The 17,098-nt window shown below is 45.1% G+C and overlaps 1 protein-coding gene across 2 annotated transcripts in view; it reads left to right on the top strand.

Moving 5' to 3' along the window:
- The first annotated feature begins 1,373 nt into the window (after window positions 1-1,373).
- Window positions 1,374-17,098, top strand: part of MAP3K21 (mitogen-activated protein kinase kinase kinase 21) — a 52,468-nt gene continuing 36,743 nt past the window's right edge. For both annotated transcript variants that reach the window (XM_025448480.2, XM_025448479.3), the window contains exon 1: window positions 1,374-2,449. In XM_025448480.2, the coding sequence (XP_025304265.1) occupies window positions 1,597-2,449 (853 nt within the window). In that variant the 5' untranslated portion in view covers window positions 1,374-1,596. The remainder of the gene's footprint in view (window positions 2,450-17,098) is intronic.

The raw sequence follows: 17,098 nt of genomic DNA, 5'->3' as shown, positions 1-17,098 counted from the left end.
AACTGTAAATGGGGATAGAACGGGGACGATGGGGCACAGAAATGAGTCTCCATGAGTCTGGTCTGGGCACTCTGCCCTTTCAGTAGCGCAGGGAGAGAAGGTGGGCTATCTGCCCGTCAAGATGATTTCAAAAAAAAAAAAAAATAATAATAATGGAAAAAATGACAGAGAAGAAAACACGATCCTGCAAGAAAATCCCAAAGTTCCACTGTATCGCTAAGACTTGAAATGATCCGTGCCCCCAGACATAAAAGCTTCACTTTGCATCTGTGTTCGGAGGCTCTGTCGTTCCTTGCACAGAGCGAACGGAGAAGGGTGGAGGCCCTGCTTCCCAGAATGTCCGTGTACACAACTGGTCCGCGCGCAGCGCCAGGTACACGCCGGCAAACGACCAGTCAGCACACCAGGGACGACTGGAGCTTCTGTGCACAGACTGTCTTGCTCTATTCGCCATTTCTGGGAAGAGATACATCCAAGAACTCTAGCACTCAGTCGTGGCCAAGGCTTCCTGAACCCAAACCTGCGGGTTCACAGGGGGCAGGCAGCCTTTTCCCACCGGAGGAACCAGTCAAGGCAAACGCTGGGTTACCCGTCACGAAGAAGGGGCTTCGGGACCTATAGGGCTGCAGCCCCTACGCGGCGATCTGCAACCTACTCAGCTCCGTGCTGCGCGGTGCGTTTCCAATGCCCACAGTCTGGAAAGGGCCAGAGCTGGGCTACCTGCTCTGGGATGCGCAGTGACCCTCCCACCGCCGCAACCTCCTCCCTCGGGTCACGCCCCGGCGCACCGGTCCTCTTCGGCCGCCGCACTGCCTTCGGAGAGCCACGGACTCCCCAGAGCCTTTCCCTTGGCTTAGTTTAAAATAATTTTTCCCGGAGACCTCGTGCAGCCAAAGCGGGCTCTGCCTCCCGGGCCTCGGGGGCGCGGCGTACCGGAGGTGTGGGCGGGCCCCGAGGGGGCGGGGCGGGCCTGCGCGGGGGGCGGGTCCTGGGGGCGGGTCCTGGGGGGCGGGGCGGGCCTGCGCGGGGGGCGGGTCCTGGGGGCGGGGCCTGGCGGGGCGGGGCGGGCCTGAGCGGGGGGCGGGTCCTGGGGGCGGGCCCGGGGGCGGGGCGGGCCGGCGTGGGGGGCGGGTCCTGGGGGGCGGGGCGGGCCTGCGCGGGGGGCGGGTCCTGGGGGGCGGGGCGGGCCGGCGCGGGGGGCGGGTCCTGGGGGCGGGTCCTGGCGGGGCGGGCCTGCGCGGGGGGCGGGTCCTGGGGGCGGGCCCGGGGGCGGGGCGGGCCTGCGCGGGGGGCGGGTCCTGGGGGCGGGCCCGGGGGCGGGGCCGGGCAGCGGCTAGGCCCAGCCAGCCGCAGGCCCGCCGCAGGCCCAGCGCGCCACCATGGTGCGACAGCGCCCGCGGCCGCGGGGCCCGCTGCAGCAGCAGAGGCGGCCGAGGCGGAACGGGGGCTGAGGCCGGCGCCTCCGGGTAGTGGGCCCGTGAATCCCCGCGTCCCCGAGCCCGACGCCCCGCTCCTTGCCGGACCATGCGCGCCCCCGGCCGCCCCGCAGGCTGAGCCAGGGGCCCCGCACGGCCGTCGGCCCCTCGGCCGCCCCCCATGGCTTGGCCGGGCGCCGAGGGTGCGGCTGACAGGCCGGTGTCCCCGGGCCGGGGCGGCCCGGTTGGCTCCGCGTCGTCGTCGTCCGCCTCCTCCGGCGGCTCGGCCTCCGCCTCGGCCTCGGCCTCGGCCTCGGCCTCGGCCTCGGCGGGAGCGGGGCTGTGGGCCGCGCTGTACGACTACGAGGCGCGCGGCGAGGACGAGCTGAGCCTGCGGCGCGGCCAGCTGGTGGAGGTGCTGTCCCAGGACGCCGCCGTGTCGGGCGACGAGGGCTGGTGGGCCGGCCAGGTGCAGCGGCGCCTCGGCATCTTCCCCGCCAACTACGTGGCGCCGTGCCGCCCGGCCGCCAGCCTCCCGCCGCCGCCGCCGCCGCCGCCGCCCCGGCCCGGCTCGCCCGTGCACGTCGACTTCGCGCGGCTGCAGCTCCAGGAGCTCATCGGCGCCGGCGGCTTCGGGCAGGTGTACCGCGCCACCTGGCAGGGCCAGGAGGTGGCGGTGAAGGCGGCGCGCCGGGACCCCGAGCAGGACGCGGCGGCGGCGGCCGAGAGCGTGCGGCGGGAGGCGAGGCTCTTCGCCATGCTGCGGCACCCCAACATCATCGAGCTGCGCGGCGTGTGCCTGCAGCAGCCGCACCTCTGCTTGGTGCTCGAGTTCGCCCGCGGCGGAGCGCTCAACCGCGCCCTGGCCGCCGCCGCCGCCAGCCCCGACCCGCGCGCGCCCGGCCCGCGCCGCGCGCGCCGCATCCCTCCGCACGTGCTGGTCAACTGGGCGGTGCAGATCGCGCGCGGCATGCTCTACCTGCACGAGGAGGCCTTCGTGCCCATCCTGCATCGGGACCTCAAGTCCAGCAACAGTAAGTGGGCCGACGGCGGGGAGAGTTGGGGGACTCAGCCTTGCCCCGCGAAGCCCACCTCGTTGCTGGCCCTGGGCCGGCCCCTCCCCACCCCACCCCACCCTAGAGCCAGGTGGAAGGAGGCCGGGGTCAGCCTCCCGGCGCTAGCAGCACCACCTGCGCTGCCCTTCCAGGGCCTGGAGGTCCAGCTAGACCCTGGTCATTTGCTTTGGGGCACGTGACACGCTTACCTTGACTTTGCTATGTTGTTTTGGGGGCTCCTTTTTTTTTTAAGAAATGCAGATCAGACTTGCTTGCTGATGAGACAGTTGTAAAATAGCTGGATCTTCTGGAAACCTCGCGGTGCTGTTTGGCCTTTAGGTACAACAATTGGATCTGCGCGAACTGGAACCTTCCTCAGATTATGAGGAACCCACAGCCCCCCCTCTCGGCTTCATCACACTCTTTTCCTTCAGCTTACAAGCGCTGAGTTGAAGTCTCTCTTTACCACTTTAAATACGGCTTCATGTCCTTTGACACTTCCAAAGACTTTTTTTTCATTCAGACATCTCTGCACATGAAGTATGACTTTACCATTGGTTTGGTGGCTTGAGTGTTGATGAATCCTCTCGGGACAAGAAACACCAGTTTGTGCCAATATACACTTGCTGGCCCAGAGCAAGCTCTTGGTCCTTACACAGGTACTTGAAATTTTGAAGACTTGACCTGTATCGTTTACAGGTTTATAAGTCAGAGTGGATTATCTAGCTGTCAGTAGAGAACTGACAGATGAGCTAAACATGGATCCTATTAAATTTCACCTTATAAAACAGTAATGGGATCGCTGTTCAAACTTGGTTCTTCGATATTCCTAGGATGGGGTGAAATCGCATGAAAGATTAAAAATGCAGCCAGAACTGGCATTGACCTACTACAGCTGCATGTCTTTCACCCTGGTAAAACCTGCTGGGACAGGTGCTAACCCAAACGGAAACATTGTCCTTCCCCAAGTCTGCAGAAAGAAGAGTGACAAGAAGAAATGATGTATTTGTTTTATGTTTGTGTAAATCCCTTTTACTATTCACAATTCTTCAGCCCTGAAAGTCGCTTGAAAGTGACCAAGATAGCATTTTCATTATGGGAGTCAGAATGTGTAAGTGTTGGTAACTACATGCAAGCATTGGATACTTGTTTTAGATGTTATTTTATGACTCCTGCTAACCCTCAATATAAATTATAACCTTATAATTTAGATTACAACTTCTCAAGTGTTAGACGCAAATTCAAACAAGATATGGCATAAGAGAGTGTGTTCTTAGAGTTTGAACAGAGGCCACATAAAGGACTCTGGAATTGTTTGCTTTTGGACTGTGTTACAATAAAGACAGCGCAGTTTTCCATGTACTTATTTTTGTAAATACTTCAAACCCTACAGTCTTCACTACCAATGGGTGCTTATTTCCTAAAATGTGCTTTCATTGAAAGTTGTGTTTCACCTGCTGCCATCGAACAAGACCTGTGTGCCCTCTCTGTGGGTCCCATAAGCTCTCTGCCCACTGATGTCCTGCAAGCCTTTATCTGCTGGTTATTTTCTGCAAAACCAGGTCTTTTAAGGACAGCAAAAAAGAACAACATTGCTTTCTCAGTCTTGGCATTTGTTTTGTGATACACATAACATCTGCCATTCTACAGACTCATTCTCTTGCAGGACATCAGATTACTAACATAGGCAAATGACTTGGTTTAGACTGGTCCTTAGACCAAAAAGCAAAAGGGACTGTAACGATGATTTTCCTCATCATGCTTAGTCTGTTTTATTGGGTTGTGATAATGTTTGAGGTCCATATGATCTGTTCTATTAACATGTTTGCTGATGTTTGTAAAAGCATAGATGGGTAGATTAATCCATATTCCAATCATAAACCTTTTTATATGAATTAAAAACTTTCAAAGGACTGATACTATTAAATAGTAAAAAGAAATAACATGACCCCCAAATAATAACATGGTTAAATAGTTTTCAGTGACAGCAGGAAACTTGAACAGCAGAACATAGACTACTGTGCAGATGGCAGATATGTCATTGGGAGGTGGTTATATCCTGCAACTTAGTTTTTAAAAGCCTTTTCAGGCTTAAAAGAAATTACCAAACTTCCTGGAGCATTTTAATTTCTAAACATTTTAGTCAAGGTCTCCCTTGCTTTAAATTGTTGCACTCTGAAAAGACATAATTGGTTTGGTCACTAGCCTAGCCAAATATTTGTTACAATATGACCATTACTATAGTTTAAAATTACTACAACATGAACATTTTGCAGAGGGTCTAAAATGTGCAAATCCCAGTGCCTAGCACATTGGCTCATCCTTGCTCTCTGGCGTTATTGAATGAATAAATTCAGACACTACAAGACAATTCTCTTGTAGTGCTTGAAACTATAACTTCTTGTTCAGACTTTTGAGAACAGATGAAGCTCTATTACAGTGTGTTTTGTTTGAATTTATTGGTTATTTGCTAATGGTGGTAGTGAGTTAATGATAATGTAAACAACGTTTTAAAAATCAATATTGAATTTTATCTTCATGCTGGAGTCCACAAAGAGCCAGTGTAAAACTACCTGGAACCAGGCTAATTGAAATTATTGTTTAAAACAAATGTTTAAGTTTGTCATAGAAAGATACGGCTCTTGACATATTTTCCTGGTCTTTTCTCATTGGTCTTTTTAAAAGTTTTATCATATATGGGAGACAGTGTTTATGTTGAAATAATAGCTGTGTTGTGATGGCACAAGCAACTTTGTTCCTTTTCTAACAGCAAAAGACTGAAAGTTGAACCAAATTAGCAAATTTTAAGCATTACTTATGTTGTTAAAATATGCTAGGCCCTGTCACTCCCAGGATGCAAAGTGTATAGAAAATGTTTTGCTAAGTCTATCTATATGCAACAACTAGAGAAGAATATGAAGCAACTTTGGGTTCCTGAGAACATGGCCAGTTTTCTGTGAATGCAGAGAAGAGAGAAAAATCACAGTGCATTTATTCAATATATCTTGAGCCCTCCCCTCACCCCACCATCACTTCTGGACCCTGGGGGCACAGTGGCGAACCAGATGACAATATCCCCGCTGGCATAGGGCATAGTCTAGTAGAAAAGATAGACAACAGTCATGCAGTGGCAAATATTAGTAAGTGCTGTTGAGAAAATACGCATGATCAGGGTAGATAGTGATGGGGCTGAGGATGAGGGTGCCGATCAGATCAGACTGGGTTGATGGATGGAAGCCGCTCTGAGGAGTGCAACATAGATGTGGATAAGGAGGAAGAATAAGTCAAGCAAAGATCCAGGCCAAAGGGAGGGTGAAGAATAATAAGCCCCACTTCCCGAGGAATGGAGGGAAGGCTGGGAGGCTGAGGCAGAGGTGGAATAGAGGTAGGTATGGTATGGCTTGAGGCCATGACCCATGGGGGTCACTTTGAGTGCTGTCTGTCCAGAGCTAGGAGCATTCTGTGCAGAGGAGCGGTGGGATCTGATTCTATGTTTATAAGATTACTTTGACTGCTCTGGAGGATGTACTTAAAATTAGCTTATGTGAAGGCTATGGAGGTTGCTCCCACCAGACAACACATTGGTTTTACCCAGGGTGCTAGTAACAGAAGAGGCTTTCAGGGAAGTTACCAAGGAGGAGTGAAGATAAACTAGTACAATATGTAAATTACTGAGGATGGTTTGAATTATTTGAATTTAGTCTGTGTTTTGTTTATTCTGGCTTAATTCAGAATTGAAAAAAAGATGGTATGGCATAATTTATGTTTGTTTTTTTAACATTGCTTACTCTGTTGTGGTCGTGGTGGCAGTTTAGTGAAAATTAACATTCCATGAGAAACTGAGCCACAAGTTTTGGTGGCTACTTTTATACTTATTTCAATGATTAAGCATCTTTTTAAACCTTCTGGCGAATAATTATTATATATTATTATTTGCAATGGCATTTACAATCAATAAATAGACATACTTAGTAGCTATGCAGTGATGCATAGTAAAAATGGTTAGAGCGCTTACTAAAACAAACTACGAAAGAAATCCAATTTTTTTAGTTTTTCTCATTAATACAGTGTAAATAAAGGAACTCTTTGAGAAAATTATAGGAAATGTAATTTCCAAATAAGGTCCTTAAATAGCTCATTGGAGTGATCTGGAGGAGCTATTAATTACGCTATTATCAGTTTAAAAACACACATCTTCTTTCTCCTCTCATCTGATCTTTTACTCCAGACATGTAGCTTCATGCCATGGCCTCTTCCCACTTCTAGGGGCACAAGGAGATCAGTATAGATACCCCAATGGTGGCAAGAACTAATCTGCTTCTGAAAAAAAAAAAGGCTAAAGGATATATATATATTTTTAAAGGATATATTTTTAAAAGAGCAGCAATGACAAATGGTCCCCACGCCGTCCCCTACCATTTTCATGCTTGCATGAAATAATATATAAAATAACTAGGCCACCACTCATTTCTTTTATAGTTGTAAGTGGGGGGGGGGTCAGTTATTTGATTCTGGATTATACAGATTTACTCTTCACTCTACATATCCAGTCATGTTTGCAGTCATTGTCAAGTGTTATCAAAGCACAGTGAAGGAAAGAGGAGAAGGGAAGACCATTCTGTCCGTGTCAGAAGGTGTCCGGAAGCCCTGTTTTCTCTTCTTGCGCTAGCACCCAAGTATTATAGTGCAGTTACTGGCAGGAGCATTGCCTTCAAAGTCTGTCAGACCTGTGTTCCATCATTGGTGTCGTCATTTACGAGCTGTGTGACCTTGGGCAGGTTGTATAACCTCATTGAGCCTGAATTTCTTGACTTCTGATACTGTCTACTGAATCCTCCTCTTGGAGATGGACAGAGTCCTGGAGGGAAAATAAGTTTGAGGTTTCTTTAACCCATCAAATGCATTTGTGGAACTGGCATGAAAACATAGGGCTTTTTTTAGGGAACCAAGAGTAGTTGGGTGCAGCTAGAATGAAAGGTAGAAAAGGGGTTTTCTGGGAAGGAAACAGGCATTTAGCATGTGGTCAGCAGTGAGTGGGTGACTTGAAGGCCATACTAACAACCACTGGAGGTTTTAAGGAGGCAAGTGGTCTGATCTGCTGACAGATTAACATCTGTACCGAAAAAAAAAAAAAACTTGAGATAATTTGCTTTATGACTGTACTATCATAGATTATCAGTAGGGCAGTAAAAATTAAAATACTTAGACATTGGCTTGACGTAAATTGTTTATCATTTATGACCGGAACCTAGTTTTTAAAATCAATATTCATTTTGTGAGTTAGTTTAGGGCATTTTCTCTCTCTGATTCACTATAGTTAAAAAACAGTGACCAGATTTACCATGCCAGGCTGATGACTTTTCACTCCAAATATCAAAGTGACTGTCTCCAAACGCTCCTCAGCCCTCAGGAGCTCCCAAAAGGTGAAACACCTCCATAAAGGGGTATTAGGGGGCAGAGGAAGGGTTCCTAGACAGGCTGGTTTTATTTTGGAGCTTGAAACAAATTTGTACAGGAGACCTCCAATCAGTGTGAATTTAGTTTTTTTTTTTTTAAATTCTTCTTTTTCAACTACTGCTTCTTCTCAAGTGCTTTAACCAAGGAATAGTTGTATTGAGAATAAGGGCTCACATATATCTAAAGTTTATGAGGCACTGGGTACTGCCCCACCTCAATCCTCACTTATTCTTCGCAGCAGCTTTTTGAGGTAGGTACTTTATCCCCATTTTACAGAAGGAGAAACTAAAGCCAGGGTTTAGTTTCCTTTATCAAGCTCATTTGGCTTGTCAGAGAATTGAATCTAGAGCCTCTAACCCTGGAACTTGAGCATTTATCTTCTCCATCTATTGCCTGGATGAACAGTTCTCACATGTTTGTTATCAGGACCCCAAAGAGCTTTTATTTATGTGGGTTATTGCTATTGAAACTTAAAATGATGAAAATAAAAATATTTAATAATTTGAGCACCTGGATGTCTCAGTCAGTTAAGCATCTGACTCTTGGTTTCAGTCAGGTCACGATCTCAAGGTTGTAAGATAGAGCCCCGTGTCACCATCTGCTTGAGAGTCTCTCTTTCTTCCTCTGCCCCTCCCCTCCAAATAAAATAAAATAAAAATATTTAATAATATAAAAATAACAGACCCATTACATGTTAACATGGCATATTCAATGGGAAAAAAAAACTTCTTTTCCAAAAGAAATTTAGGAAGGAGAGTGACATTGCTTCATACAACATATGACTTTGATGCTACACTTAATAGGAAGACAAATGAATGTTCATATCTGTTTCTGTATTTAATCTCCTGCTACCTTAGGGATGCCCAGGGGTCCCTGGACCATACTTTGAGACCCCCTAAGCTAGATGACCAGTTCTGTTGGCAAAGAATAGCACTCTAGAGCAATCGTTCCTAATCCTAGCAAAGCATCAGAAGCTCCTCATGAGCTTTTAAAAAATAAAATTTCTATCTCACTTTTGGATGTTCTGATTTAGGTGACCTTGGCTGGGAACAAGCAATGAATTTTTTTTTCCTGACATTTTGTTTAGAAAATCTTGAAGTACAGAATTGAAGGAACTTCAAGCGAGCATTTACATACTCACTGCATACTCACAGATTCTACCATTACTGTTTTACTAACTTGCTTTAACACTAATCTGACCGTATCCATCCATTAATACATCTGAGCTTTGGATGCAGCAATATATTTTCTTAAAAAGCTTCTGGATGATTTAAATGCAGAGCCAAGTTTGGAAGCTACCATTCAAAGGACCAGGTTTGTGGGTCTCTTCTTACGGTTATCTGGGTTGATCTGTAAATCCTTCCATGAACACAGCCTGGATCTCAAATCCAGTTAAGTGTCTGATGAAATTGCACGGTTGCCACTGAAGGCACCAGGTGAGAGTACGGGTGGCCTATTATGGGCTTGTGTTTCTGGGGAACGGAAGCTCTCTAAGCATTTGTCCCTTTGACATTGGGTGATGAATAGTGTCATTGTGGTATCTGAGGTTTGCCCTCTGACTCCACTGCTCACCAGCTGTGGGTTCAGGGCCCTGGCTTCCTGAATAGGGTGATGTGAAGATAAAGTGAGATAGTGTACTCCTGGGGTTGATACACTTTTCCTGTAAAGATTCAGATAATAAATAGTTTTTGGCTTTGTGGAGCATAAGGTCTCTGTTGCAACTGGTCAACTCTGCTATTGTAGCCAAAAGCATCTACAGACAGTATGTGAACAAATGAGTGTGGCTGTGTTCCAATAAAACTTTATTTAGAAAATAGGCATTGGGCTGGATTTGGTGCATGGGACGTAGTTTGCTGACACCTGGTATATATGTCAAAGTATTTAATAAACTGTAAGACACAATCTAAGTGTAAGTTGGTGACTATGCTCATTTTTATATATTGTTCAGAAACACTTTGAGTGCTTTGAATATTTCCTTTGTGTGTGTGTGTGTGTGTGTGTGTGAACTCATTGATACCTAAAAGTTTTCCACAACTCTTTGTAACCTTAAGAACATTATTAGTCATTCTGCAATATGTAGTGCCATGTAGTCATATATTTATTCATCTTGCGTAGGGGTGAGGGTCTTTTTTATTTGGCTAATTTGCTTGATTCAGGCCAGCCAGCAGTATGAGGAAACAGTCTGGAGCTTTGTTCTCTGTAGGAGTGCTGCCATCTGCGTGCTTTGGCAGGTCTGCTTGTAACTTGGGTTGATAAGTTGAGGGTCAAGGAGGAGGCATGAAGTACTATGTTGCTATTGTAACTGTTTCACTACCAGGTTTCATTACTAGTCACTTTTCTAAGCTATTGGAAAAAGACCAAATCACATGCATGCCACTTGGGGAAGTATCTTGATTGCGTATAGGAATGTTTGAGTTATTACTGGCCTACGATGATTTGAAGGAGTTTAGTCTCAAGTTTTCTGCAAATGTTGAATGAAATAATATCATAAAGGACTCTCTGTTCACTAGTACATTAGTGTAGAACATCGTGGAAGAATTTCTCCCTCGGTTTGCTTTATACCTACTTTGTAGAAATACTAAGGTAACACAAATGTTGAACTATATTTGCACACACAATGAAATGTATGAAGTTTTCTCATTGAAACTGAGCATTGTGTATGTCCATGAAAAGGTTTGTACAGTGGCTTTTGTTTTTGGTGCAAGAGCAATATGAAGCTCATTTTAGTCGACCCTGTCTCTTATTTTCTTTATAGGAGTCCATCTCCTTGTATTTAGTAAGCTAACTCATTCATTCATGCGACAGCTGTTTATCGATTGCGTACTATGTGCCAGGAACCCTCTGCAGCTCTTGGTGCTCAGTAATGAGCAAAGCAGAAACACGATCTCCGCACCCCTCCCCTCCCCCCGCCCCTGGAATTTACATTCCGGTGAGCAACACCAAAGTTAAACAAGAAATAATAAAAGATGTAGCATGTTGGAGAGTGGGTAAGTGCTCAGTAGAAACACTAAAACTCAGGCTGAAGAGGGTGAATCTGTTGCGCTGAGCAGTTGAAGTTCTGGTTGTATGGGTGAGGAAGGCCTTCCAGGAAAGGTGCTGATCAGGAAAACCGGAAGGAGAGTGGGAACAGTCACCTGGGGAAGGACAGTGTGGTAGAGGGACTAGAAACTGCAAACTCTCCAAAGCAGGAGGCCAGCGTGACAGGAGAGGACTGAAGGACCTGAGGGGGATGGAGACTCGGGTCAGGCGGGGTCTTATGAGACCTTTGACTTTAGCATGACCCTGAAGAGTTTTGGACTGAGGTCTGGGATCTGACATGCTCTGTAGCAGGATTAAGCTGGCTGCGCATCGAGAGAGATGGAGGGGAAACCAGGGCGGAGGTCAGCAGTTAGGAGTCATCTGCCGATGGATGGTATTTAAAGCCCTGAGGTGGGCAGAGATTATCTGGGGAGTGAGTAGATATATCCAAGATTTGAGGCCCTCATCCCTAGTCCGTAATGAGAGATCAGTGAGATAAGGAGGAACCAGAAAAGGAAAGGGAGCCTCAGGGGGCCCTGGATGCTCTGGAGGTCAGTGAAGAGCGTGTTTCAGGGAAGAATGATCAGCTGTGTCAAATGCTGCAGACAGATAGCAATTCAGAAAAACTATTCTGTTGTAATTCTCTTTAAAATAGTCTTCATTTCCTAATACTGTCTCAGGAGTGCAGAGGTGAGCTGGTTTTCTGTAGTAGCTGCTGACCTCACGGGAGAAAGCCGATAACTCATTCTTCTTCCTATTCCCTTTTTCCTCTCTTACACCATTGATGTACCCATTCATTTAACAAATATCTACAGAGCAGCTAGCTGCTCTGCAGCCTTAGTAAATCAGTAAATAAGGTTAATTAGGTGCAAATTCTATCCTCCAGCTGCTTATAATTTAATCAGAGAAACGAGAGGAACAAGCAGGATACGACATCATGATACAACTTCAATGCGTTAGAAATGGGAGCTTCTAGCTGAGGTCACGGGGAAGGCCCCCCAAAGGAGCTGGTATTGTTTGACTCCTGTAATATTGGAGCAGGAGGAGAGTGAGGAAGTGAGGTGTTCTTTTTTTTGGGGGGGGGGGGAATTGGAGATTCCAAAGGCTAATGGACTTGAAATGCCCTCCCAGTTAACACCTTGGTGGGAAGGCGGTGCCGAAGCCCTGATGCCCATCAGGAAGTGGGGTGCCCACCCCGTGTTGCTTTTATGGAGGATGGGAGGGGAGAGCTTTCTATACAGCAACATTATGCTTTTCAGAGGTGGCCAGTAGGACACAGAATTGTTAGGATGCAGCATTCATCCTGGAGGGCACAAGAAGACCTGGAAAGGTCATTTCAAATGAGGCCCAAAAGGGGCTTGAAGGCCAGGGGGACAGTTTGCATTTGTCTCCACTGACTGGTGAGTGAGTGAGTGGAATGTGTGTTGGGGGAAGCAACATGGTGCCAGTGAGGGATAGATGGAAAGAAATGTGTGAAATGTGGTACTGTTCAGTAAACTTAGAAAGTTAGCACTTATTCCCTATAGGTAGTTGTTTTCAGACTTGAAATTCTCAGAGTAACCTTCCTTAGAGTGAGAAAAATCTGTTTATTAATACTATATTCTTTGACATTTTGCTTTTCTCAAACCTGTTTTCTTTCTTAGGACCTTTTTTTTTTTTTTGGGTAATATATTTCTAGTTAAAGATTAATGTAAACTAACCCATTTGACTCAAATGGAATTTGGACACAGCAATCCCATAAATGTTGAGAAAATAGAATGGATACAGTGTAATTGCTTTTTTTAAAAAAAATATACATTATATGCTATAATTCTGAAAATGGCAATGTGCAACTTCAAAGGAGCCGGAAAAACCAAGTGCCTCATGGTTGAATAAGTAGACTAAGTACAAGGTTGTAAAGGCTGATTGTTCAAGAACAGAGCTAACGAGGGTCAGAAATCTTCACTGAAGTCTCACAAAGGGGGCTCAAACATGCGTCGCTAGGTTACTCACAAGAATTCACCATTTCTGTGGCCAAACAAGTTTATTTGCCTGGTCTGTACATTATGATTGCTGGTGGCGGGTTGGTGCGCTCGGGCTCTTCTGGGCAAGGGCAGGAAGCGGAAGTTGGCTGCCAACCTGGAGCCCTTAGGCTGAAACCTGGCCAGGTGCCTGAATCTACCTGTCGGGACTCTGGCTATTTTTGGTTTCGGTCACTTTGCCCAAAAGATAAGGAATTTCAGGAATTCTGCTGAACACCTCTGAAATTGAATCCAAAACAATGGGGCTTTCATGGAACTCCAAACGTTTGACATTCACAATGTTATTTTAACTTGTTTTCTGTTGAAAGTGTGGAGGCTCTTAGCTCCTGTGGAAATTTGGGCTGAGGGGAGGACAGGGGAGGTGTTCTAAAACTGTCAGTACTGTGGCTGCTCTAGCACATTGTGCCCTGACATGTATTTAGAAAGCAATCAATTTTAAATATTTCAGTTTTAGTTCCCACTTTTATTTCTGTTTTCACTGATTATGGGGCATTGTTGGCTTTGCTTCTCAAGGGCTGCCAGGCCTTCCTGGGTTCTGCTGGGAGAGGGGCAATCAGTTTTTTTTTTTTAATATTTTATTTATTTATTCAGAGAAAGAGAGAGAGAGAGCAGAGACACAGGCAGAGGGAGAAGCAGGCTCCATGCAGGGAGCCCGACATTGGACTTGATCCCCGATCTCCAGGATCACGCCCTGGGCTGAAGGCGGCGCTAAACGGCTGAGCCCCCAGGGCTGTCGGGGCAATCAGTTTTATTCTTGTTTTAATCAGTGCTTCCTCGTGCCTTCCTATGTGGATGTTTCTAAGAGTGAAAACACATATGAAAATGTCTTGGAAAACAGAGTTCAATAGAACTGCAAGCCATTTTGATCATTAATTTGGGGTTCTTTTTGGTGATAAGAATAACCATTGTTTAAAAGTGAAATTAGGGGGTGCCTGAGTGGCTCAGTTGGTTGAGCATCTACTATCATCAACTCAAGTTATGATCCCCGGGTCCTGGGATTGAGTCCCCCATCAGGCTCCCTGCTCAGCCAAGAGTCTACTTCTCCCTCTCCCTCTGCCCCCGCTCATGCTCTCTCTCCCTCAAATAAATAAACTTTTTTCAAAAGTGAAATCAGTAGTATAGCGGAAAAATGTAATACTGCTGCTGAAGTACCTGGTTAATTTGATTTTTTTGTTTGTTTCTGTGGTTTAAATATTTAGGTTTTTGAGGGATTAGATTTTTGGGTTTTTTGATATTTGTGAGGAGTAAGGACTGAGAAAAAAAATTTACCCTAAGCTGATGTGGAAGGAAGGAAAATTCAAAAATTAATCTCTTAAGTGATCTACAAAATGAAATTTCTGGTTGTTTTGTCCCCTTCTTACAAGCAGTAACTTTATCAAATTTGCAGAAGCCTGGGGAAGTCATTTGCAGATGGGATCTAAAATCTGGCTCTATATTGTTAGCCACATGCTTTTTTGATAACATTTCTAGACTGTTAACTGTGGAGATTACAATTCCCACTTCAAAGAATGGTATGAAGATGAAATGAAATATTAAATGTGTGCAAACAACTATACATGGAAGAGGATCAATAAATGGTAGTCAATATTCCTAGTATTAGAACTGGTGATAATTATCACTAATACCAACTATTCTGTTGAGCAGTCAGTGTAGCGGGTACTTTGTTAGATGATATTGGGGGATATAGGGGAAATTTGTAAGATTCAGATCATAGGATTTAAGCAGCTTTGTATATAAATTTAGGGTAATAAGTCATAGGTAAAAAGATAATGGACAAAACAACGTAATATATGGGTAATAGGTGGTTAGAAAAATGAAATAGTCACTATTTTGTAGGATGCTCTGGAAGATTTTCCTAAGGAAGCTGGACCTTGAGAATTGGTAGAGTGTAGATAAATGGAAAGAATAAAAGGTTATTCCAAACGGGAGTGAGTCTCCCCCTCCATCCTTCACTGTATATACACAGTGTACCATATGGTACAGCATTGAGATCACAAGTAGGAAAAATGGTAGAATTTTGGCCTTGCTACTTAACAACTGTATCATAATGGACAGGCATATAATATAAACCCCCTTAAAGCTGACCATCATAGAACAGGGGGTCCTTGCTCTCTGAATCTCATAGTTAGAGGTCAGTTGGGGAAAGAAATGTTACAACACAGTGGTATTTCTTCAGTATTGGCAACTTATGGAAATCCCCACTCAAACTCCTCTTCATGTCTAAATCTAGTGTTGGCTCTCTCCAGTTGCATTAACTCTTTGACTTTTATGGCTGTTTAATATTGTAAACATTTGACAATATGAGTTGGCAAATAAAATACTAATCCATTACAAAGTGAAATTTTTAAGTCTTGAAAAAGATAAAAGATTCCCTGAAGTCCATGAAAGTGATTTTTAAAAACTTACTAAAAACACTTTCTAATATATTGATAAAAGGGTGTGTGTGTGTGTGTGTGTGTGTGTAATCTTCACAAACTGCTGTTTCAGACACTGTTCTAAGCAGCTGATATGTATTCATCTCCTGCTCACTCCAACCTCATGATGTACCGGCTATCACAATTCCCATGACAGGGAAAGAAACAGAAGCAGGGAATCCGAACCAAGCAGTTGTGGCCCTGGAGTGCACGTCCTTCCTCACTATGCATACTGCCTCCATTGACATCAGTTGGTAATTATCCAGTGATAGGAAATCAGAAAGAAGAGAATGAGCACCTGAATGGAGAGAGATTTCTCCAAAGGATAAAAAAAGCTCTTGTGAGAAGTTGATAAAAGCTTTTCACCTGAGCAATGTAGACAGCAGTTGGGAGTCTCTTCCTCTGGGGTGAGACTGCTGGGGCTTCCCTGCTTCTTAGACATGTGACCTTGGACAGCTTACATAATGCCTGTGTTGCAGCTTCCTTATCTATACAGACAGTAAGTAGTAGTAATATACCTATTGTATTGTATTGCAGTGTGGATTTTATGATTAAAATAGGTGTAAATGCGTTTGACAAATTGAATGTTCTTGGTAAATGTTAATTATTCTTATAATTAACATTTGGGGAAATGGTCCTCTTTATGATCATGTTCCAGAAATCAAAAAAGATGAATGTCTTATGCTTTTCTCCAATTTTGTTTGGATAATTTCTTCTAAAAGACCTCCCACACCTGTTTTGCTTTTATCCTTCTACGAGTTAGCACGTAGTTGCAATAATGACACAAACGGCCCTTTTTAAAAAACAGAAGGGGGATCCCTGGGTGGCGCAGCGGTTTGGCGCCTGCCTTTGGCCCAGGGCGCGATCCTGGAGACCCGGGATCGAATCCCACGTCGGGCTCCCGGTGCATGGAGCCTGCTTCTCCCTCTGCCTATGTCTCTGCCTCTCTCTCTCTCTCTGTGACTATCATAAATAAAAAAAAAAAAAATAAAAAAAAAAAATAAAAAACAGAAGGATGAAGTAGACTTACTTTCATTTTATTTTTCAAGGTAAAACCTGAATAGCAATCCCCCATATATCCTATTTACTCTGAAATTGGGATTATTGTCTAAGTGGATTCATACTGTTGCTATGGTTTTTTTTTAGTATAAATTGTCCTCTGAGAATGAAGGCCTATGCCCTGGGATTTTTATGACAATTGGATGAAATAATGGATGTATGCAAGGCATATAGGAAACTCTGCCCTTGTTAGCAACTCTCTTATTAATTTGTTGTCATTTCTACTAGGTGGGAATGGCATGAGCAAAGGGCAAGTATAAGAACGTGCATGTTTTGTTCATCCACAAGCATCCAGCATATGCTCTGAACAAAGATGAGACATGGAGCAGATACGTGAATATTAATATGAATTGAACATATTTGTCCTCATCATCTTCTTCTCCCTACCAACTCTATCTTTATCTCTGTCTCTCTCACTATCTCTGTTTCTCACTCATACACTCACTCTCTCAGAGCTAATAGTCTGGAGGAGAAATCACAGGTGAAAACAAGAACTTATTGTACCTTATGCTTTGTGAGGTTCGTGTGAGTATGGAAGCAGGAATCATTTCTTTTGCTTAATGGGTATTTCAATAGTTTCATCAAAAGGACACTATTTGGGCTGGATGAGGAGTTTAAGTGGAAGAAACACATGGTATAGTTTGAAATGTAGGCTGCTG

Source organism: Canis lupus, chromosome 4 (genome assembly GCF_003254725.2).
Source record: "Canis lupus dingo isolate Sandy chromosome 4, ASM325472v2, whole genome shotgun sequence".
NCBI classification, from domain to species: domain Eukaryota; kingdom Metazoa; phylum Chordata; class Mammalia; order Carnivora; family Canidae; genus Canis; species Canis lupus.
Note: the sequence above shows the minus strand (reverse complement) of the source record. Positions and strands in the feature narration are given on the sequence as shown.